We start from the raw sequence: 17,386 nt of genomic DNA, 5'->3' as shown, positions 1-17,386 counted from the left end.
TTGTGGAAAAGAAAACAGGGGGGATGCGTCCCATCCTAGACCTAAGGGCCCTGAACAAATATCTGGTCAAGGAAAAGTTCAGGATGCTTTCCCTGGGCACCCTTCTCCCCATGATTCAGGAAAACGATTGGCTATGCTCTCTGGACTTGAAGGACGCCTACATGCACATCCCGATACTGCCAGCTCACAGACAGTATCTGCGATTTCAGCTGGGCACACGTCACTTCCAGTACTGTGTGCTACCCTTTGGGCTCGCCTCTGCGCCCAGAGTGTTCACGAAGTGCTTGGCTGTAGTAGCAGCGGCACTTCGCAGGCTGGGGGGTACACGTGTTCCCATATCTCGACGATTGGCTGGTGAAGAACACATCCGAGGCAGGAGCTCTACAGTCCATGCAGATGACTATTCGCCTCCTGGAGCTACTGGGGTTTGTGATAAATTATCCAAAGTCCCATCTTCTCCCAGTACAGAGACTCGAATTCATAGGAGCTCTGCTGGATTCTCGGACAGCTCGTGCCTATCTCCCAGAGACGAGAGCCAACAACTTGTTGTCCCTCGTCTCGCGGGTGCGAGCGTCCCAGCAGATCACAGCTCGGCAGATGTTGAGATTGCTGGGCCACATGGCCTCCACAGTTCATGTGACTCCCATGGCCCGCCTTCACATGAGATCTGCTCAGTGGACCCTAGCTTCCCAGTGGTTTCAGGCTGCTGGGAATCTAGAAGACGTGATCCACCTGTCCACGAGTTTTCTCAAATCCCTGTATTGGTGGACGATTTGGTCCAATTTGACTCTGGGACGTCCTTTCCAAATTCCTCAGCCACAAAAAGTGCTGACTACGGATGCGTCTCTACTGGGGTGGGTAGCTCATGTCGATGGGCTTCACACCCAGGGAAGCTGGTCCCTCCAGGAATGCGATCTGCTGATCAATCTCCTGGAGTTACGAGCGGTCTGGAACGCTCTGAAGGCTTTCAGAGATCGGCTGTCCTACCAAATTATCCAAATTCAGACGGACAACCAGGTTGCCATGTATTACATCAACAAGCAGGGGGGCACCGGATCTCGCCCCCTGTGTCAGGAAGCCGTCAGCATGTGGCTCTGGGCTCGCCATCACGGCATGGTGCTCCAAGCCACTTATCTGGCAGGCGTAAACAACGGTCTGGCCGACAGGTTGAGCAGGATTATGCAACCTCACGAGTGGTCGCTCAACTCCCGAGTAGTGCGACAGATCTTTCAGGTGTGGGGCACCCCCTTGATAGATCTCTTTGCATCTCGAGCCAACCACAAGGTCCCTCAGTTCTGTTCCAGACTTCAGGCCAACGGCAGACTGGCACCGGATGCCTTCCTCCTGGACTGGGGGGAGGGTCTCCTGTATGCTTATCCTCCCATACCTCTGGTGGGGAAGACTTTGTTGAAACTCAAGCAAGACCGAGGCACCATGATTCTGATTGCTCCCTGTTGGCCGCGTCAGATCTGGTTCCCTCTTCTTCTGTAGTTATCCTCCGAAGAACCGTGGAGATTGGAGTGTTTTCCGATCCTCATCACATAGGACGAAGGGGCGCTTCTGCATCCCAACCTCCGGTCCCTGGCTCTCACGGCCTGGATGTTGAGAGCGTAGACTTTGCCTCTTTGGGTCTGTCAGAGGGTGTCTCCCGCATCTTGCTTGCTTCCAGGAAAGATTCCACTAAGAGGAGTTACTTCTTTCTGTGGAGGAGGTTTGCCGTCTGGTGTGACAGCAAGGCCCTAGATCCTCGCTCTTGTCCTACACAGACCCTGCTTGAATACCTTCTGTACTTGTCTGAGTCTGGTCTCAAGACCAACTCTGTAAGGTTCACCTTAGTGCAATCAGTGCATACCATTACCGTGTAGAAGGTAAGCCGATCTCAGGACAGCCTTTAGTTGTTCGCTTCATGAGAGGTTTGCTTTTGTCAAAGCCCCCCGTCAAGCCTCCTACAGTGTCATGGGATCTCAATGTCGTTCTCACCCAGCTGATGAAACGTCCTTTTGAGCCACTGAGCTCATGCCATCTGAAGTACTTGACCTGGAAGGTCATTTTCTTGGTGGCAGTTACTTCAGCTCGTAGAGTCAGTGAGCTTCAGGCCCTGGTAGCTCAGGCCCCTTTCACCAAATTTCATCATAACAGAGTAGTCCTCCGCACTCACCCTAAGTTCTTGCCAGAGGTTGTGTCGGAGTTCCATCTGAACCAGTCAATTGTCTTGCCAACATTCTTTCCCCGTCCTCATTCCTGCCCTGCTGAACGTCAGCTGCACACATTGGACTGCAAGAGAGCATTGGCCTTCTATCTGGAGCGGACACAGCCCAACAGACAGTCCACCCAATTGTTTGTTTCTTTTGATCCCAACAGGAGGGGAGTGGCTGTGGGGAAACGCACCATATCCAATTGGCTAGCAGATTGCATTTCCTTCACTTACGCCCAGGCTGGGCTGGCTCTTGAGGGTCATGTCACGGCTCATAATGTTAGAGCCATGGCAGCGTCGGTAGCCCACTTGAAGTCAGCCACTATTGAAGAGATCTGCAAAGCTGCGACGTGGTCATCTGTCCACCCATTCACATCTCATTACTGCCTGCAGCAGGATACCCGACACGACAGTCGGTTCGGGCAGTCAGTACTTCAGAATCTGTTTGGGGTTTAGAATCCAACTCCACCCCCTTAGGCCCATGTTTATTCTGTTCCAGGCTACACTCTCAGTTAGTTGGATAAATTGTTAGGTCAATCTCAGTTATGTCCTCGCCGTTGCGAGGCCCAATTGACCATGTTTGTTGTTTTGAGTGAGCCTGGGGGCTAGGGATACCCCATCAGTGAGAACAAGCAGCCTGCTTGTCCTCGGAGAAAGCGAATGCTACATACCTGTAGAAGGTATTCTCCGAGGACAGCAGGCTGATTGTTCTCACAAACCCGCCCGCCTCCCCTTTGGAGTTGTGTCTTCCCTTGTTTGTCTTGCTACATACGGGACTGACGAACACGAGCCGTTCGGGCGGGAAGACGGCCGCGCATGGGCGCGCGAGGACTAGCAAAGGCCTTTGCTAGTGAAGTTTCCGATTGGAGGGGCTGCCGTGGACGTCACCCATCAGTGAGAACAATCAGCCTGCTGTCCTCGGAGAATAACTTCTACAGGTATGTAGCATTCGCTTTTTAGGTTAATTATTTCTTTAAACTTGCTATTGCAAGTTTCTATTATCCTGATATTGATTTTGGTGAGCCTAGTATCTAAGGATTCCCTCATTTGAGAATTAGTAGGCCTGCTTGTCCTCGGAGAAAGCAAATTTACTGACCGGTAGCAGGTATTCTCCGAGGACAGCAGGCCTCTTATTCTCTCATTCTTTCAAAACTCTATGGAAGTTGAGAAGGATCAGAGACTATTTTCCATGACAAACATTCCATCTAACAGTACAATCTTTAATATTACCCCAACTAGACTAGTGCAACACAGCATACGTAGGACGTAAAGAAAGTATGCTGAAATCACTGCAGACTGTTCAAAACACGGCAGCAAGACTATTATTCAAAAAATCGAAATACGACAGAGTAACCCCACTGCTAGTCACGTTACACTGGCTCCCAATAAAGGCCAGACTATTCCTTAAAATTGCATGTTAATTTTCAAAATTCTATTTGGTATGTCTCCTTGACTGCATATTATATTTGATTGAACTATCACCAAGAAATGCGTGTCTAGGAACCAGAGTGTACCTACTGCTCCATCTACCCAAATGCAGAAACATAACCTACAATTCCATTTATACAGCTGGATTTAGCTATCTGGGCTCCAAATGGTGGAACTCGATTTCCAAGGTCATAAGAAGCATCACTAACTATCTCCAGTTCAGAAAAGAACTAATCTGTTCAAGAAATTTCTTGGCTAATCATACTGCTAATTACTTTCATACTGCTCATAATTGTATAACAGCAATGTAATCTCTCTTGACTGTTAAATGTAAGCCACATTGAACCGAAACTTGTTTTTGGATAATTGTGGGATAGAAGAATAAATAAAATAAATAAATGAATACCCTTCCACCTCCCCTTGGAGGTGTACTAATTGGTCCCGTGCTAGCAAGTCGAGCAGGAATGCACCCATGCATGTGCTGTAAGAGTACTGCCTTGAGCTTTTAAAGAAACAGTACACTGGACAACGTTTCCGCACCGGGCTCTGTGGATAATATCACCCACATGTGAGAATAAGTGGCCTGCTGGCCTCAGAGAATACCTGCTTACAGGTAAGTAACTTTGCTCTTCCTGCTCTAAGCATTGCTGAAGTTGGGCTGTGAGAGCCTGTTACTCTAAACTTGGAAGTGTATTAGAATTCATTACTCAGTAAATAGAACCTCAAGTGTCTCCAAAGTGATAAGAAAACAAGTTAAATTGTCAGTCAGGTAAAGTGGTATGCGTAGGCCAAAAGGATAAGTTTTCATTGTTTGTCACTGTAAATATTTTTTTTAAGGATATCTAAAATAACATCTTGAAAATCAATGGTAATGCATGTCTCAGTGAGTACGTGTCTTGAGGGCCTTTGTATCTGTATAGAGAAAAGGACATAATGCTTACCTTGCCTCCTTTCAGGCAGTGATCCAGAATCCTTTCAGCAATGGCGGTAGCCCATCGGCCGATGCTGTTAGTGGAGAAGCAAGGTTTGCATATTTTCCTGCTTCCACTGTCGGAGATGCGACGGCAGTGTCGGTACAGACAACAGATCCGTCTCTGGCACAGGCAGGAGGTATTGTTTTTTTACATGTGAGAGCAAAAAAATAGAATGTATTTTTTACTTGTATCCAGTGAATTTATCTCTGACAGCTTCCAAGCATCTCCTCAGATCTCTAAATGTGCATGCATCTAACAGTTATCAAGTACCAGAGAAGCAGGGATATTTGATTCTCTTTCTACATGGTATCATGCACTTCCATCTACCTCATCAAAGAGCCATCATACTTAAGAACATAAGATATATTCATCAAGCCCATCATCCTGCCTCTGAGGCAGATGAATACAGGTAGCCATTCTGTGATGGCTGAGGGCACAACGTTTTTTGTTTAAACTTTATTTTTAATTTTAATATTATATAATAAGCAAATTGCATACTGTTGTTCTTCAGTACATGGCTAAAGTCACTTCCCCTAGTGTACCCAAATTAAGACATCCCTCCCACCCACCCCCAATAAACCCCAAAGAACTTCCAAGACACATACAAAAAGAGAAGTATGACAAATCTACATAGGCTCTGGGCAGAACTCTATAGAGCAGTGTTTCCCAAGTTGGTCCTGGGGTACCCCCTTGGCAGTCATATTTTAAGGATTTCCACAACGAATATGCATGAGATTGATTTGCATACACTGCCTCCATTGTATGCAGATCTTCCATGCATATTTTTTGTGGATATGCTGAAAACCTGACCGGTAAGGGGGTACTCCAGGACTGAGTTGGGAAACACTGCTATACAGCAAACCAACATCAAATCTATCAGTTATGTAGTCCCAGTGTCACCTGACTCCAGGCCTGAAATGGGCCTATCTGTTTACACCTAAGAGCAATCAGTTTATAATCAAAGATACGTAGATATATTGTAATTTGACTATCACATGAGCTCTGGAGCAGTGGCGTAGCCAGAAGTCAATTTTTGGGTGGGCCAACAGGTTGGATGGGTGGGCACTAGACAGTGGTGTGCTGGTAAATGTTTAACAACAGGCTCTCTCCCTGGTCCACCTCTGCAGAGGAGACGCTTCCTGGTTAGAGGCAGGAGGCAGCGTGTTTGAATCGCGACGCTACCGCTGCTGTTGAGACAGAGGGAGGAGGTAGATCGTGGCGGCGGTAGGCAGTGTCTGAGAAGCGCTGCCGCCAGAGAGAAGGAGGCAGATGCAGGATCAGCGCTCCCTGCTCCCTCCGCTCCGCTGCTGGGTGGGCCTGAACCCAAACTGGGTGAGCCTAGGCCCATCCAGGCCCACCCGTGGCTACGCCCCTGCTCTGGAGGGCGTTGAAAACTGTTTCCAGGCAGCAACCAATATCATTCAATCCACTGTGACTATGTGGGCCTGTAGGCGACGCTCTCTGGCATGCAGTCCCAGCAGACCCACATTGAGGAGACAGTAGTGTACGTTTTCAGGGGTCCTGGTCCCCAGAATGTCTGAGGCTAGAATAATTACGTGATCCCAAAATATTTGTGCTTAAGGGCAGTGACATCAGATATGCAGAAAGGTCTCTTGCTCCCTACATTCCTGCCAACATTTTCCACTTCCCGAGCCATGCATACGACACAGACATTCTGTCATATAATACCACATATATAAAACTTTGTAACCATTCTCTAACCATAGAGCTAGCAACAGCTATGTTTTTTGATCATAGCTCTTCCCTATGGTCCTGTTCCTCATTCTACAACTTACTTGATTGGGGGGGGGGCTCCTTGAGTAAGCAAGGTATTCTAGAATAACCTCTCCGATTAGCTCCTCCCCAAAATGCCACCTCTGTCATTGTTTCCTAATATTCTTCCACCAGTTCCACAGTCCACAACGCAACCCTCATCTGTGAGTTGACCCAGGATCCCCAACCCCGTGGCCTCCCATCTGCAGAACACCAAATCCATTCTGCCCAAGGAATTCCTCTGTGTAACGAATCGATGAGGACCCAAGGAAGAGCCTCCCCTGTAATAATAGTGAGCAAGTCTGTCTCCAGACATGAGTGCTCTGAATTATAAGGATTATCTCCCACTGTGACATCAGTTCCTGAAGCGATAACCCCAGGATTACCACAATGGAGTGTTCACTACAGTCTTGTTCTAATCTCGCTCAGGTTTTGTTGTCCCCCTGCACACAGGAGGCCAGATAGCAAATCTGAGCAGCTTTATAATATTTCTGAAAGTTGGGCATATCCATCTCTTCCCCCTCCCCCTAACCCTGAGCCTGATGGAGACTTGATATCTCTCTTCTGATTCTTGGTGGTTCATGTTGGAGAGTGGAATGGGCAATGCCGTAAAATGATACAGCAGTTTAGGTAGAATAATCAGCACATTGATCCTGCCCCACTAAGATATCAAACCCTCCCAGCGTTCCAAATCTTTCTATAACCTTTTGAGCAAGGGCAGATAATTCACCTTGTATAAATTCACTGTGATATTGACCCCTAAATGTTGGATGCACTGTGTTGCCCACTAATTGTCAGTCCTAATTTATATTCAGAATTTCAGATTTTGACATGTCAGTTTTAAAAACCTGATAATTTTCCATAACAAAAAAGAGAGAGGGTTATTAATAAGGCAAGGTTCTAACTGGATCTTCTACCAAGAACAAAATGCCGTCATCTGCAGAAAGTAAGATTTTGTAATGCTAAGTATGTATACACTGTACTTATGGCTCCATGGTTAGTGGGGCACAGCATCTAACACAAACGTAACACAAACGTTTAGCACCTTGATGCAGTAGGTAATGAGCATGCAAAGTACTGTCAGAAAAAAAACAGTATACACCTCTGCAATAATCTGCAACTCATTGCAAAAATGAGTCACACGGTGACAAAAGGGAGACTTTAAAAAACCCTCATGCCCAAAAAATACCCCCCCCCCCCCTCCCCACACACACACACCAAAAAATCCTTTGTAGTCTAGTGGACTTCATCCTCCCTGACATCCCAAACCAATATTTCTGGTAGTCTAGTGGACAACCCCCCCCCCCCCCCCCCCCCCCCCCCCACCCCAAACCTTATTGTGTATCTTGAAGGAAGAGGCAGGAGCAATGCTCCCTCACTCACTCCTGCCTCCATCCCTCCATCTTCCAACACGCATCCTGGGACACCCCACATGGGATCATTATGCCAAGTAAGGGAATTCTTCCCTTATTTGGTAGCCAAGAGACTACTAGAGAAGAGAAAAAAATCCCTTATTTGGCAGACTTACCTTATATGGTGCATCCCAGGAGGCTCAGGCTCAGGTGTCACCATTTTGGAAAATGGCATCACAGAGGCAGGAACGAGTGGACATCTCTTCTGTCTCTTCTTCAAGATATGAAGGGGGTGATTCCACTAATGTTGGGGGAGGAGTCTTTTGAGGTGGAGGATTGGGGGGATGGTTACCTCAAGGGCAGAAGGAGAGATCAGAGGATCAGTGGGTTATCTTGGGGGGTCAAAACAGTACATAATCCTCACCATACTGAGACAGACTGAAGATCCATCAAGCCAAGAATCTTTTTTTCCAACAGGTCCAATCCATGTCACAAGTATCTGGCAAAAACCTAAAGAGTAAAGCACATTTTTTCTGAGGACAAGCAGGCCTATGATACTCACTTGTGGATAATGTGATACGCATTACCGGTCCAGAGCTTGTGACAAGCTTTACAGATCTCTTCGCACATGAGAGATGTACTTCATCGCACATGAGAGAGTGCTTTCCTGCCCACTGCGAGAGCGCAAGACCACCAGTTCTGTTTTTTTTTTTTTTTCATGGTGAGAAGTGTTTGTTTTCTCTCATCACAGCTGCCGGTTCGGTTTTCTACGAGAGCAGCTTTTTGTGCTTTCCCGGTTTCTCTTTTACTTTGTTTTATTTTTACCTCGTTCGATGTCTTCTTCCTTACATTTTTAGTTTATTTTCCTCTTTTTTAGGTTTTCTTTTTTTTTACTACGCTCAGTAGGCCACATTTAGGCCTGAGCTTCAGTCAGGTTCTTCCCTTCATTTTTCTCTGGTGCTTTGTCCCTTTTTAGGCACCATCGAGTCTTTTTTGATTTAGCCACAGCTGTTTTTCCTTCCATGTCATCAAAGGTTCTCAGTAGCTTTAAGCGCTGTACCTGGTGCAATAAGATCATGTCTGGCAAAGACACTCATTCTTGGTGTCTCCAGTGCATACCCCTTCTAACTGTCTTTTGTGTCTTCATATGAAGAAAAGAACACAGCCAGAGAGGCTCAAAGAGAGAAACTTTTTGGAGCCAGGTCTGAAACCTTGACGTTGGTGTCTACGTTGGCATCAAGTGTTGCATTGAACATCAGAAAGATTTTATTGAAAACTAGTAAAACAGGCCCGTTTCTGACACAAAATGAAACGGGCGCTAGCAAGGATTTCCTCAGAGTGTGTATGTTTGAGAGAGAGTGTGTGAGAAAGACAGTGTGTGTGAGAGATGGAGTGTGTGTGTTTGTGTCAGAGAAAGAGAGAGTGTGTGAGAGAGTGTATGTGTGTGTGTGAGAGAGAGTGTATGTGAGAGACAGAGAGTGAGTGTGTGTGTGTGTGGGGCTCCGAGTTCCATGACCCCCTCCTTCCTTCCCTCCCTCCCTCCCTCTCCTCCCCTCCGAGTTCCAGGCCCCCCTTCCGTCCGAGGTGCAGGCCCCCCTCCCTCTCCTCCCCTCCCTCCCGCTCTCTCCTCCCCTCTGAGTTCTTGCCCCCCCTTCCCTCCGAGTTCCATGCCCCCCTCCCTCTCCTCCCCAGCGTGTTCCATGCCCCCCTTTCCTCGGAGTGTGTATGTGAGAGAGAATGAGTGAGAGAGAGAGACAGACAGACGTGTGTGTGTTTGTGTCAGAGAGAGTGTATGTGAGAGACAGAGAGTGAGTATGTGTGTTTGAGAAAGTGAAGGCTCTATCTCCTCAATTGACGACACGTAGTTCCGGAACATTACAGGAATGCTTCAAGGCTTGAAGGCTTCACTTTCTCGGCTTCAGAATGTTGGAGGTGCGTTTTATTATATAGGATACCGCATGTAAACAAATTGCCCGACACAGGCCGTGTTTCACCCACGAAGGGCTGCATCAGGGGCTACAATAAACAAACAGATTGAATTATAATAAAGAAAACATCAAATTTAAAATATAAAAACAACATACTTAAAATATAAAAACAACATGCCACCATAGTTTCTCATATATTCATGAACAAATAGATAATGTATAAGATATAAAATGATGATAAAATGTTATACATACGTGTATGTAAAATCTAACCATGAATAAATATGTGGTGTACATAGAAAGGACCACTTAATACAAATAAATCAATCATCCCATCACAAAAAACGCATTATATGTATTTAAAAATTGTATATATATAAACATGTATACGATTCCCAACATATATATGATAAATAATAAATATCTATATAAGAACATATATACAGCATTAGACCTTGAACATATATAAATATGTAAAAATATTGTGTAACATATCTATATATGTAAAACTCACCCTCAACATTCTATTCTCTGACGTCACTGAAGCCAAGGTTCGTAAGTTCGTGGCGCTGAACCCACGAAAATCACCCAGTCTCTGGGCCCCGCCCTCGCGTCAAACGTTATGACGTTGAGGGCAGAGCAATTCAGTCACACATCGACGGCGAGCAGGGCGGCGCAATGGCGTCAGTGACGACGAAGGTGCGTTGGTTGGGTGGTTGGTTGGTTGGGTAGGAGGGGGGCAGAGGAAAGCCTTGCTAGCGCCCGTTTCATTGGCTCCAGAAATGGGCCTTTTTTAATAGTTAAATAATAAAAATGGAGTGGTGGACACATACCTAATTTTTAAATACGTATAATGCGTTTTTTGTGATGGGATGATTTATTTATTTATTTATATTAAGTGGTCCTTTCTATGTACACCACATTTATTCATGGTTAGATTTTATATACATGTATGTATAACATTTTATTATCATTTTATACCTTATACATTATCTATTTGTTCATGAATATATGAGAAAATATGGTGGTATGTTGTTTTTATATTTTAAGTATGTTGTTTTTATATTTTAAATTTGATGTTTTATTTATTATAATTCAATCTGTTTGTTTATTGTAGCCCCTGACGCAGCCCTTGGTGGGCGAAACATGGCCTGTGTCGGGCAATTTGTTTACATGCGGTATCTTCAATAAAATCTTTCTGATGTTATATTGATCTGCTGGCTTCTTTTTCCATATTGGGTTTTGCAGATCGTTTGCCTTGTTGTTTTTTGGGACATTCAGTGCGTCTGTCCATATGGCTGCGAGACCCTTGGACACGGAGTGACCATGAATGAAGTAAGGTCTCCACCTGCTTTAGCACCACCCACTATGCAGGCCCACAGGGACCAATCAGCATAGGACCTCTCGGGGACATAGTTCCTCTTCGTTGAGTGGGTTCGGTCTTAGCCCTCCCATGAGGAATTCCTGCCTGACAGTGATGAGTGCTCATAAGTACATAAGTAATGCCACACTGGGAAAGACCAAGGGTCCATCGAGCCCAGCATGCTGTCCACGACAGTGGCCAATCCAGGCCAAGGGCACCTGGCAAGCTTCCCAAACGTACAAACATTCTATACATTCTATACAATTCCCGGAATTGTGGATTTTTCCCAAGTCCATTTAGTAGCGGTTTATGGACTTGTCCTTTAGGAAACCATCTAACCCCTTTTTAAACTCTCCAAGCTAACCGCCTTCACCACGTTCTCCGGCAACGAATTCCAGAGTTTAATTACGCGTTGGGTGAAGAAAATTTTTCTCCAATTTGTTTTAAATTTACTACACTGTAGTTTCATCACATGCCCCCTAGTCCTAGTATTTTTGGAAAGCGTGAACAGACGCTTCACATCCACCTGTTCCACTCCACTCATTATTTTATATACCTCTATCATGTCTCCCCTCAGCCGTCTCTTCTCCAAGCTGAAAAGCCCTAGCCTCCTTAGTCTTTCTTCATAGGGAAGTCGTCCCATCCCCGCTATCATTTTCGTTGCCCTTCGCTGCACCTTTTCCAATTCCATTTTATCTTTCTTGAGATACGGCGACCAGAACTGAACACAATACTCAAGGTGCGGTCGCACCATGGAGCGATATAACGGCATTATAACATCCTCACACCTGTCTTCCATACCTTTTCTAATAATACCCAACATTCTATTCGCTTTCCTAGCCGCAGCAGCACACTGAGCAGAAGGTTTCAATGTATTATCGACGACGACACCCAGATCCCTTTCCTGGTCAAGGGAGTCAGAGGAGAATCCATGGTTCTTCTCAGAGGAGGAGTATTTTGGCATCCTGTCTGATCCCGCCACAGGAAAGGAGAGTCTCCACCTCAGAGCTTTCCTTCCTATATTTTTATTAAGGAAATGGTGAATTTAGTTCCAATTCCATTGGAAGTGGAGGAGAAGCCCAGGGCTTAGATGTTTGAGGTCCTGGATTATGAGTCTCCTCTTAGAGAGGCTGTAATGGTCCTGCTTCATGTTCATGGAAGAACTGGGAGTCTTCTCTGTCCTTCCCACGAAGATTGACACTGTACCAGATTCAGTCTTCCCTTGGGTTTGATTGGCCTCAGTTGCCTCATCATTCCCTAGTGGTAGAATTTGCACTCAAAAGGGCCAGGACTTCTAGGGACTGTACTTTGGCGCCCCCTGGCAGAGAAGCTAGAACGCTAGATTCTTTTGGGCAGAAGACGTATGAAGCCTCTATGCTCATCTCCTGTATCCAATCATACCAGCTCTACACGAGCCTGTACTCTCTGTGCTTGGTGTGTAGTATGTCTGATTTGGCAGACTCTCTCCTACTGAAGCAGGCTGAATCTGTTCGCTAGCTGGTCAAGCAGCAGAAGTCATGTCGTAAGTTATTGGCCAGGGGCGCCTCAACACTTTTGATGTAGTGTCTAGGATCTCTGCTCAGAGTATAGCGATTCACAGACTGTCATGGCTGCATGTCTGACTTGGGCCCGGTGGTCCAACAGAAGTTGGCGGATGCTATGTGTCGGGGGGTATTCTTTTGGGAGAGAAGGTGGAGGAGGTAGCTGACCTCATCAAGAAGCACACTGATGCCATAAATACTCTCTCCCACCCGAGCGCCTTCTGCAACTACCTCCTTATCTAGGATGTTTTTCATCAAATCGAAGAGGAGTACTTACTAATCACAGAGGCGTATGTACACCACTTCTCGCCAGTTTCAGCAGGCTCAACCCCAGTGTGCTCGTTCTTGTCAATAGGGAACGCCTAAAACCCAGACAGCTCCCCAGTTAAAGTAGGGGATGAGCTTTTCACTGGCTGCAGCAGAGCACAGCCGCTGTAAAAGTGACTGTCCCGGAAGACTTGCCAGTCGGGGGGGGGGGGGGGAGACTGAAATTTTTTCAAGAAAGGTGACCCCTTGTAACATTCAACCGACAGGTCCTACAAATAGTCCATCTCAGTTATATAGCCCTGTATTGGTGAAAGAGACCCGCCAGATTGCCCACCAACAGCAAATTACTTCGGCTGTCGGCACAAACAGGTACTTGCGGAGGAACTCTCAGCCCTTCTAAAGGCCTGTGTGTTCGAGCCCATTCCACCAGGGGAAGAATTTCCAGGTACTTCCTTGTGCAAAAGAAGATAAGGGGATGCGTTCCATCCTAGACCTAAGGGCCCTGAACAAATTCCTGGTCAAAGAACAGCTCAGGATGGTTTCACTGTGCACCCTTCTCCCCATGATTCAGGAAAATGATTGGCTATGCTCTCAGGACTTAAAGGATGCTTACACTCACATCCAGATATTTCCAAGTTTATTCAGAATTGCTTATCCCGCCGTTGAGATACCGTCAAGGCAGCTTACAATCTAATAAAAAGAGAAGTGAGAAGAAGAGAGAGAGAGGACATAACAGGGAAAAGAATAAGGGGAAGAGGGGCAGAACTACAATAATATAATAGGATAGCAGGTGGGGAAAGACAGGAGAAGGGTTGAAGCTTCATAGAAATCCAGAACTGACAGACTTGACTGCATCAAGTATTGTAAGCATCAGTAAAAATATATGATTTAAGGTCAGTTTTAAAAGTATCAAGAGAGGATTGGGAACGTAGAAAATTGGATAAAGCATTCCAAAGGCGAGGACCTTGTACCAAAAAAATGGAATTTCTTGTTTGTTTGTGAGTGCTGAAATGATAAGTAGGAATGATAAGCAAGTTTTGGGAAGATGATCTGAGAACACAAGCTGGGCTATAAGGAATTAGAGAACAGGAGAGAGAAAGTGGTTCAAAGACAAGTAATAGAAGTTTATATGTTGTACTGTGAGTTATGGGCAACTAGTGAGCCTCTTTGAAATGCTGAGTGACAAGATCATATTTCGTAGCATTGTAGATCAACCAAATAGCAGTGTTTGGGTAAGTTACAGACGGCATAGTTCTTTGACTCTAAGCCTCTGATAAAGGGAATTGCAATAGTCTAGTTGTGAAATAACTAGAGAGTGAACCAAGATGTTGAGTACAGAGGAAAAAATCAGGGAGCGAACTGAACGGATCATCTGGAGTTTGAAAAAAGGTGCAAACTACATTTGAGATTTGTGGTCTAAAAGATAGGAATGAGTCTAGTAGGGCTCCTAAAATACGAATAACATTAGTTTGTGGTACTGGGATATATATTATCAAGAAGAAATGGTCAAAGTTTTATTTTCAGTTCCATATAAAAGAATGCATTTTAACTTACTAGGGTTCAGGACAATGTGATGGTCATGTAGCCAAGTAGTTATTTTAGAAAACTTGAGAGATAGTGAACTGATCTCGGAGGTAGTGCAGCTATCCAATCTACAGAGGATTTGAATATCTTCAGCATATACAAATATGTTGAGTCCTAGTGTCTGGGTTAGTGTAAGAAGTGGGGCAACAAAAATGTTAAGAGGATCGGAAAGAGAATGGAACCCTGAGGGACTCGCAAAATCATATGAAAAGGAGCTGAAGTTGAATTATTAAAGAGTACAGTGTAATGTCTATTAGAAAGGTATGAAGCAAACCACTCTAAAGCGCAGTCTGCCAGTTCAATAGAGTGCAAACATGACAGGAGTATGGAATGATTCACAAGATCAAATTCTGCTGACAGGTCCAAAGATAGTGAGAGAACAGATTTACCTTGATCAAGCGAACAGTAAAGGAAAGTTGTAATTCTTAGAAGTGTGGTTTCTGTGGTATGATGTCTAAAGACTGTCTGGTTTGATGGAGTGCATGAGTTTTATAAACAAAATCTGCAAGTTGGGCATAGACCACAAATTCAGTAATCTTACAGTAAGTGGTAAGTTCGCTACTGGGCAATAATTATTGGGGTCAGAAAGAGGTTTAGATGTATCTTTAATTTTTGGATGAATGGTGGCGGTCTTCCAGTAATCTGGGACAAAACCGGAGGATAAGCTAAGAGAGATCATTGTATGAACAATTAGAAGTAGGGAGATCAAGGAAGATTTGAATATAGTATACTGTAGAGGGTCAGAAGGGGCAGTGGTCATCTTCATGGCTTTAATAAGGCTTTCCAAACTTGTAATAGATGGGAGGTTAAATTAAGTCAGAGTGCTACATGGAACCCTTGGGGAAACTGGAAAGATTCCACCAAGAGGTGTTATTCTTTCAAATAGAGGAGGTTTGTCATCTGGTGTGAGGGCAGGGCCCTAGATCCTGTTTCCTACCCTACACAGGCCTGCTTGAATACCTTCTACACCTCTCCGAGTCTGGTGTTAAAACCAACTCTGAAATGGTTCACTTCCGTGCAATTAGTTCTTACCGTCACCATGTAGAGGGAAGCCCATCTCTGGACAGCCTCTAGTTGTTCACTTTTGACAAAACCCCCTGTCAAACCTCCACCTGTGTCATGAGACCTCAAAGTTGTTCTCTCACAGCTTATAAAAGCTTCTTTTGAACCACTTGATACCTGTCATCTGAAGTACTTGAGCTGGAAGATCATATTTTTGGTGGCTGTAACTTCAGCTCGCAGGTTCAATGAGTTTTAGGCCTTATTAGTGGCTGCACCTTATATTACGTTTCATCACAACAGAGTAGTAGTCCGCGTGTACCCTAGGTTCCTTCCTAAAAATGTGTCAGAGTTCCAACTGAACCAGTCGATTGTCTTGCCAACATTCTTTCCCCGATCTCATGCCCATTCTGGCGAAAGCATTCTGTACACTTTGGGCTTGCAAGCGAGCGTTGGCCTTTTACTTGGAGCGGAATAGGTCCTACAGACAGTCCACCCAGATTTTTGTTTCTCTTGATCCCAACAGGATGGGGGTCGCCTTCGGGAAACACACCATCTCCAATTGGCTGGCAGATTGCATTTCTTCACTTATACCCAGGCTGGGCTAATCCTTGAAGGTTATGTCAGGGCTCATAATTTCAGAGTCATGCCTGCGTCAGTAGCCCACTTGAGGTCAGCCTCCACTGAAGAAATTTGCAAGGCTGAAACATGGTTTTCAGTCCACACATTCACATCTCACTACTGCCTTGAGCAGGATGCCTGAAATGACATTCGGTTTGGACAGATTGTTCTGCAGAATTTGTTAGAGGTCTAGAGTCCAACTCCACCCTCCTATGCCCATTTTGTTCTGTTCCAGGCTGCACTATCATTTATATTTTATAGTTGTCAGGTTAATCTGTGTTTAATCTCGCCATTGCGTGGTCCAATTGAGCACTGGTTATTGTTTTCAGTGAGCCTGGTAGCTAGTGATTCCCTTTTGATTGTATATAGTTTCAGGTTAATCTGTGTTTGATCTCGCCATTGCGTGGTACAGTTGACCACTGGTTATTACATAGTAACATAGTAGATGACGGCAGAAAAAGACCTGCACGGTCCATCCAGTCTGCCCAAGATAAACCCATGTGTATACCTTACCTTGATTTGTACCTGTCTTTCTCAGGGCACAGACCGTATAAGTCTGCCTAGCAGTTTTTCCTGCCTCCCAACCACCTGTCCTGCCTTCCATCACCGGCTCTGGCACAGACCGTATAAAAGTCTGCCCTTCCCTATCCTCGCCTCCCAACCACCAACCCCTCTTCCCCCCACCTGCTCTGCCACCCAGTTGTAGCTAAGCTTCTGAGGATTCATTCCTTTGTTATTGTTTTCAGTGAGCCTGGTAGCTAGTGATTCCCACATGTGAAAATTATAAGCCTGCTTGTCCTTGGAGAAAGCAAAGATACTTAACCTGTAGCAGGTTTTCTTCGAGGACGGCAGGCCTTATATTCTCATGTACTCTCCCACCTCCCCTTGGGTACTGGTGGTCCTGCACTCTCATAGCAGGTGGGAGCACACTCGTGCATGTGTAGTGGAGCACTTTAAAGAGCTCTTTAAAGGCTTGTCTCAAGCTCCAGACCAGGCAACGTAGATCACGCTACCCACATCTGACAATATAAGGCTTGATGTCCTCAGAGAATACCTGCTACAGGTAAGTATTTTTGCTTTATTAAATGATAAAATATATATCCTTTAAAAAATGATGGTATGCCTTGACAGTTTTTACACCTTGTCAATGTGCTGTGAGATGAAAAAGGTTGAAAATCACTGGACTAGAGGGTAAGAGAGAAGTAGAGGAATAAAATTAGTTGTTAAAAATTTTTCTTTATACATGAGCTAAATCTCCTTAAATGTTCATTCTTAATTATAATTGTACATCCTAGAAATGTCTATTCAACTCTTGTATCTGCATATAACCTAAATTGGTAATTTATAGAATGTTTTATTTAC

The 17,386-nt window shown here is 45.1% G+C and overlaps 1 protein-coding gene across 2 annotated transcripts in view; it reads left to right on the top strand.

Annotated features, from left to right (window-relative positions):
• The window catches only part of USF2 (upstream transcription factor 2, c-fos interacting), a 344,237-nt gene that overhangs the window by 206,384 nt on the left and 120,467 nt on the right, over window positions 1-17,386 (top strand). For both annotated transcript variants that reach the window (XM_030212692.1, XM_030212691.1), the window contains exon 5: window positions 4,579-4,732. In XM_030212692.1, coding sequence (XP_030068552.1) covers window positions 4,579-4,732 — 154 coding nt within the window. The remainder of the gene's footprint in view (window positions 1-4,578; window positions 4,733-17,386) is intronic.

Source organism: Microcaecilia unicolor, chromosome 8 (genome assembly GCF_901765095.1).
Source record: "Microcaecilia unicolor chromosome 8, aMicUni1.1, whole genome shotgun sequence".
Taxonomy (NCBI): domain Eukaryota; kingdom Metazoa; phylum Chordata; class Amphibia; order Gymnophiona; family Siphonopidae; genus Microcaecilia; species Microcaecilia unicolor.
This window is presented reverse-complemented; position numbering and strand designations above follow the sequence as displayed.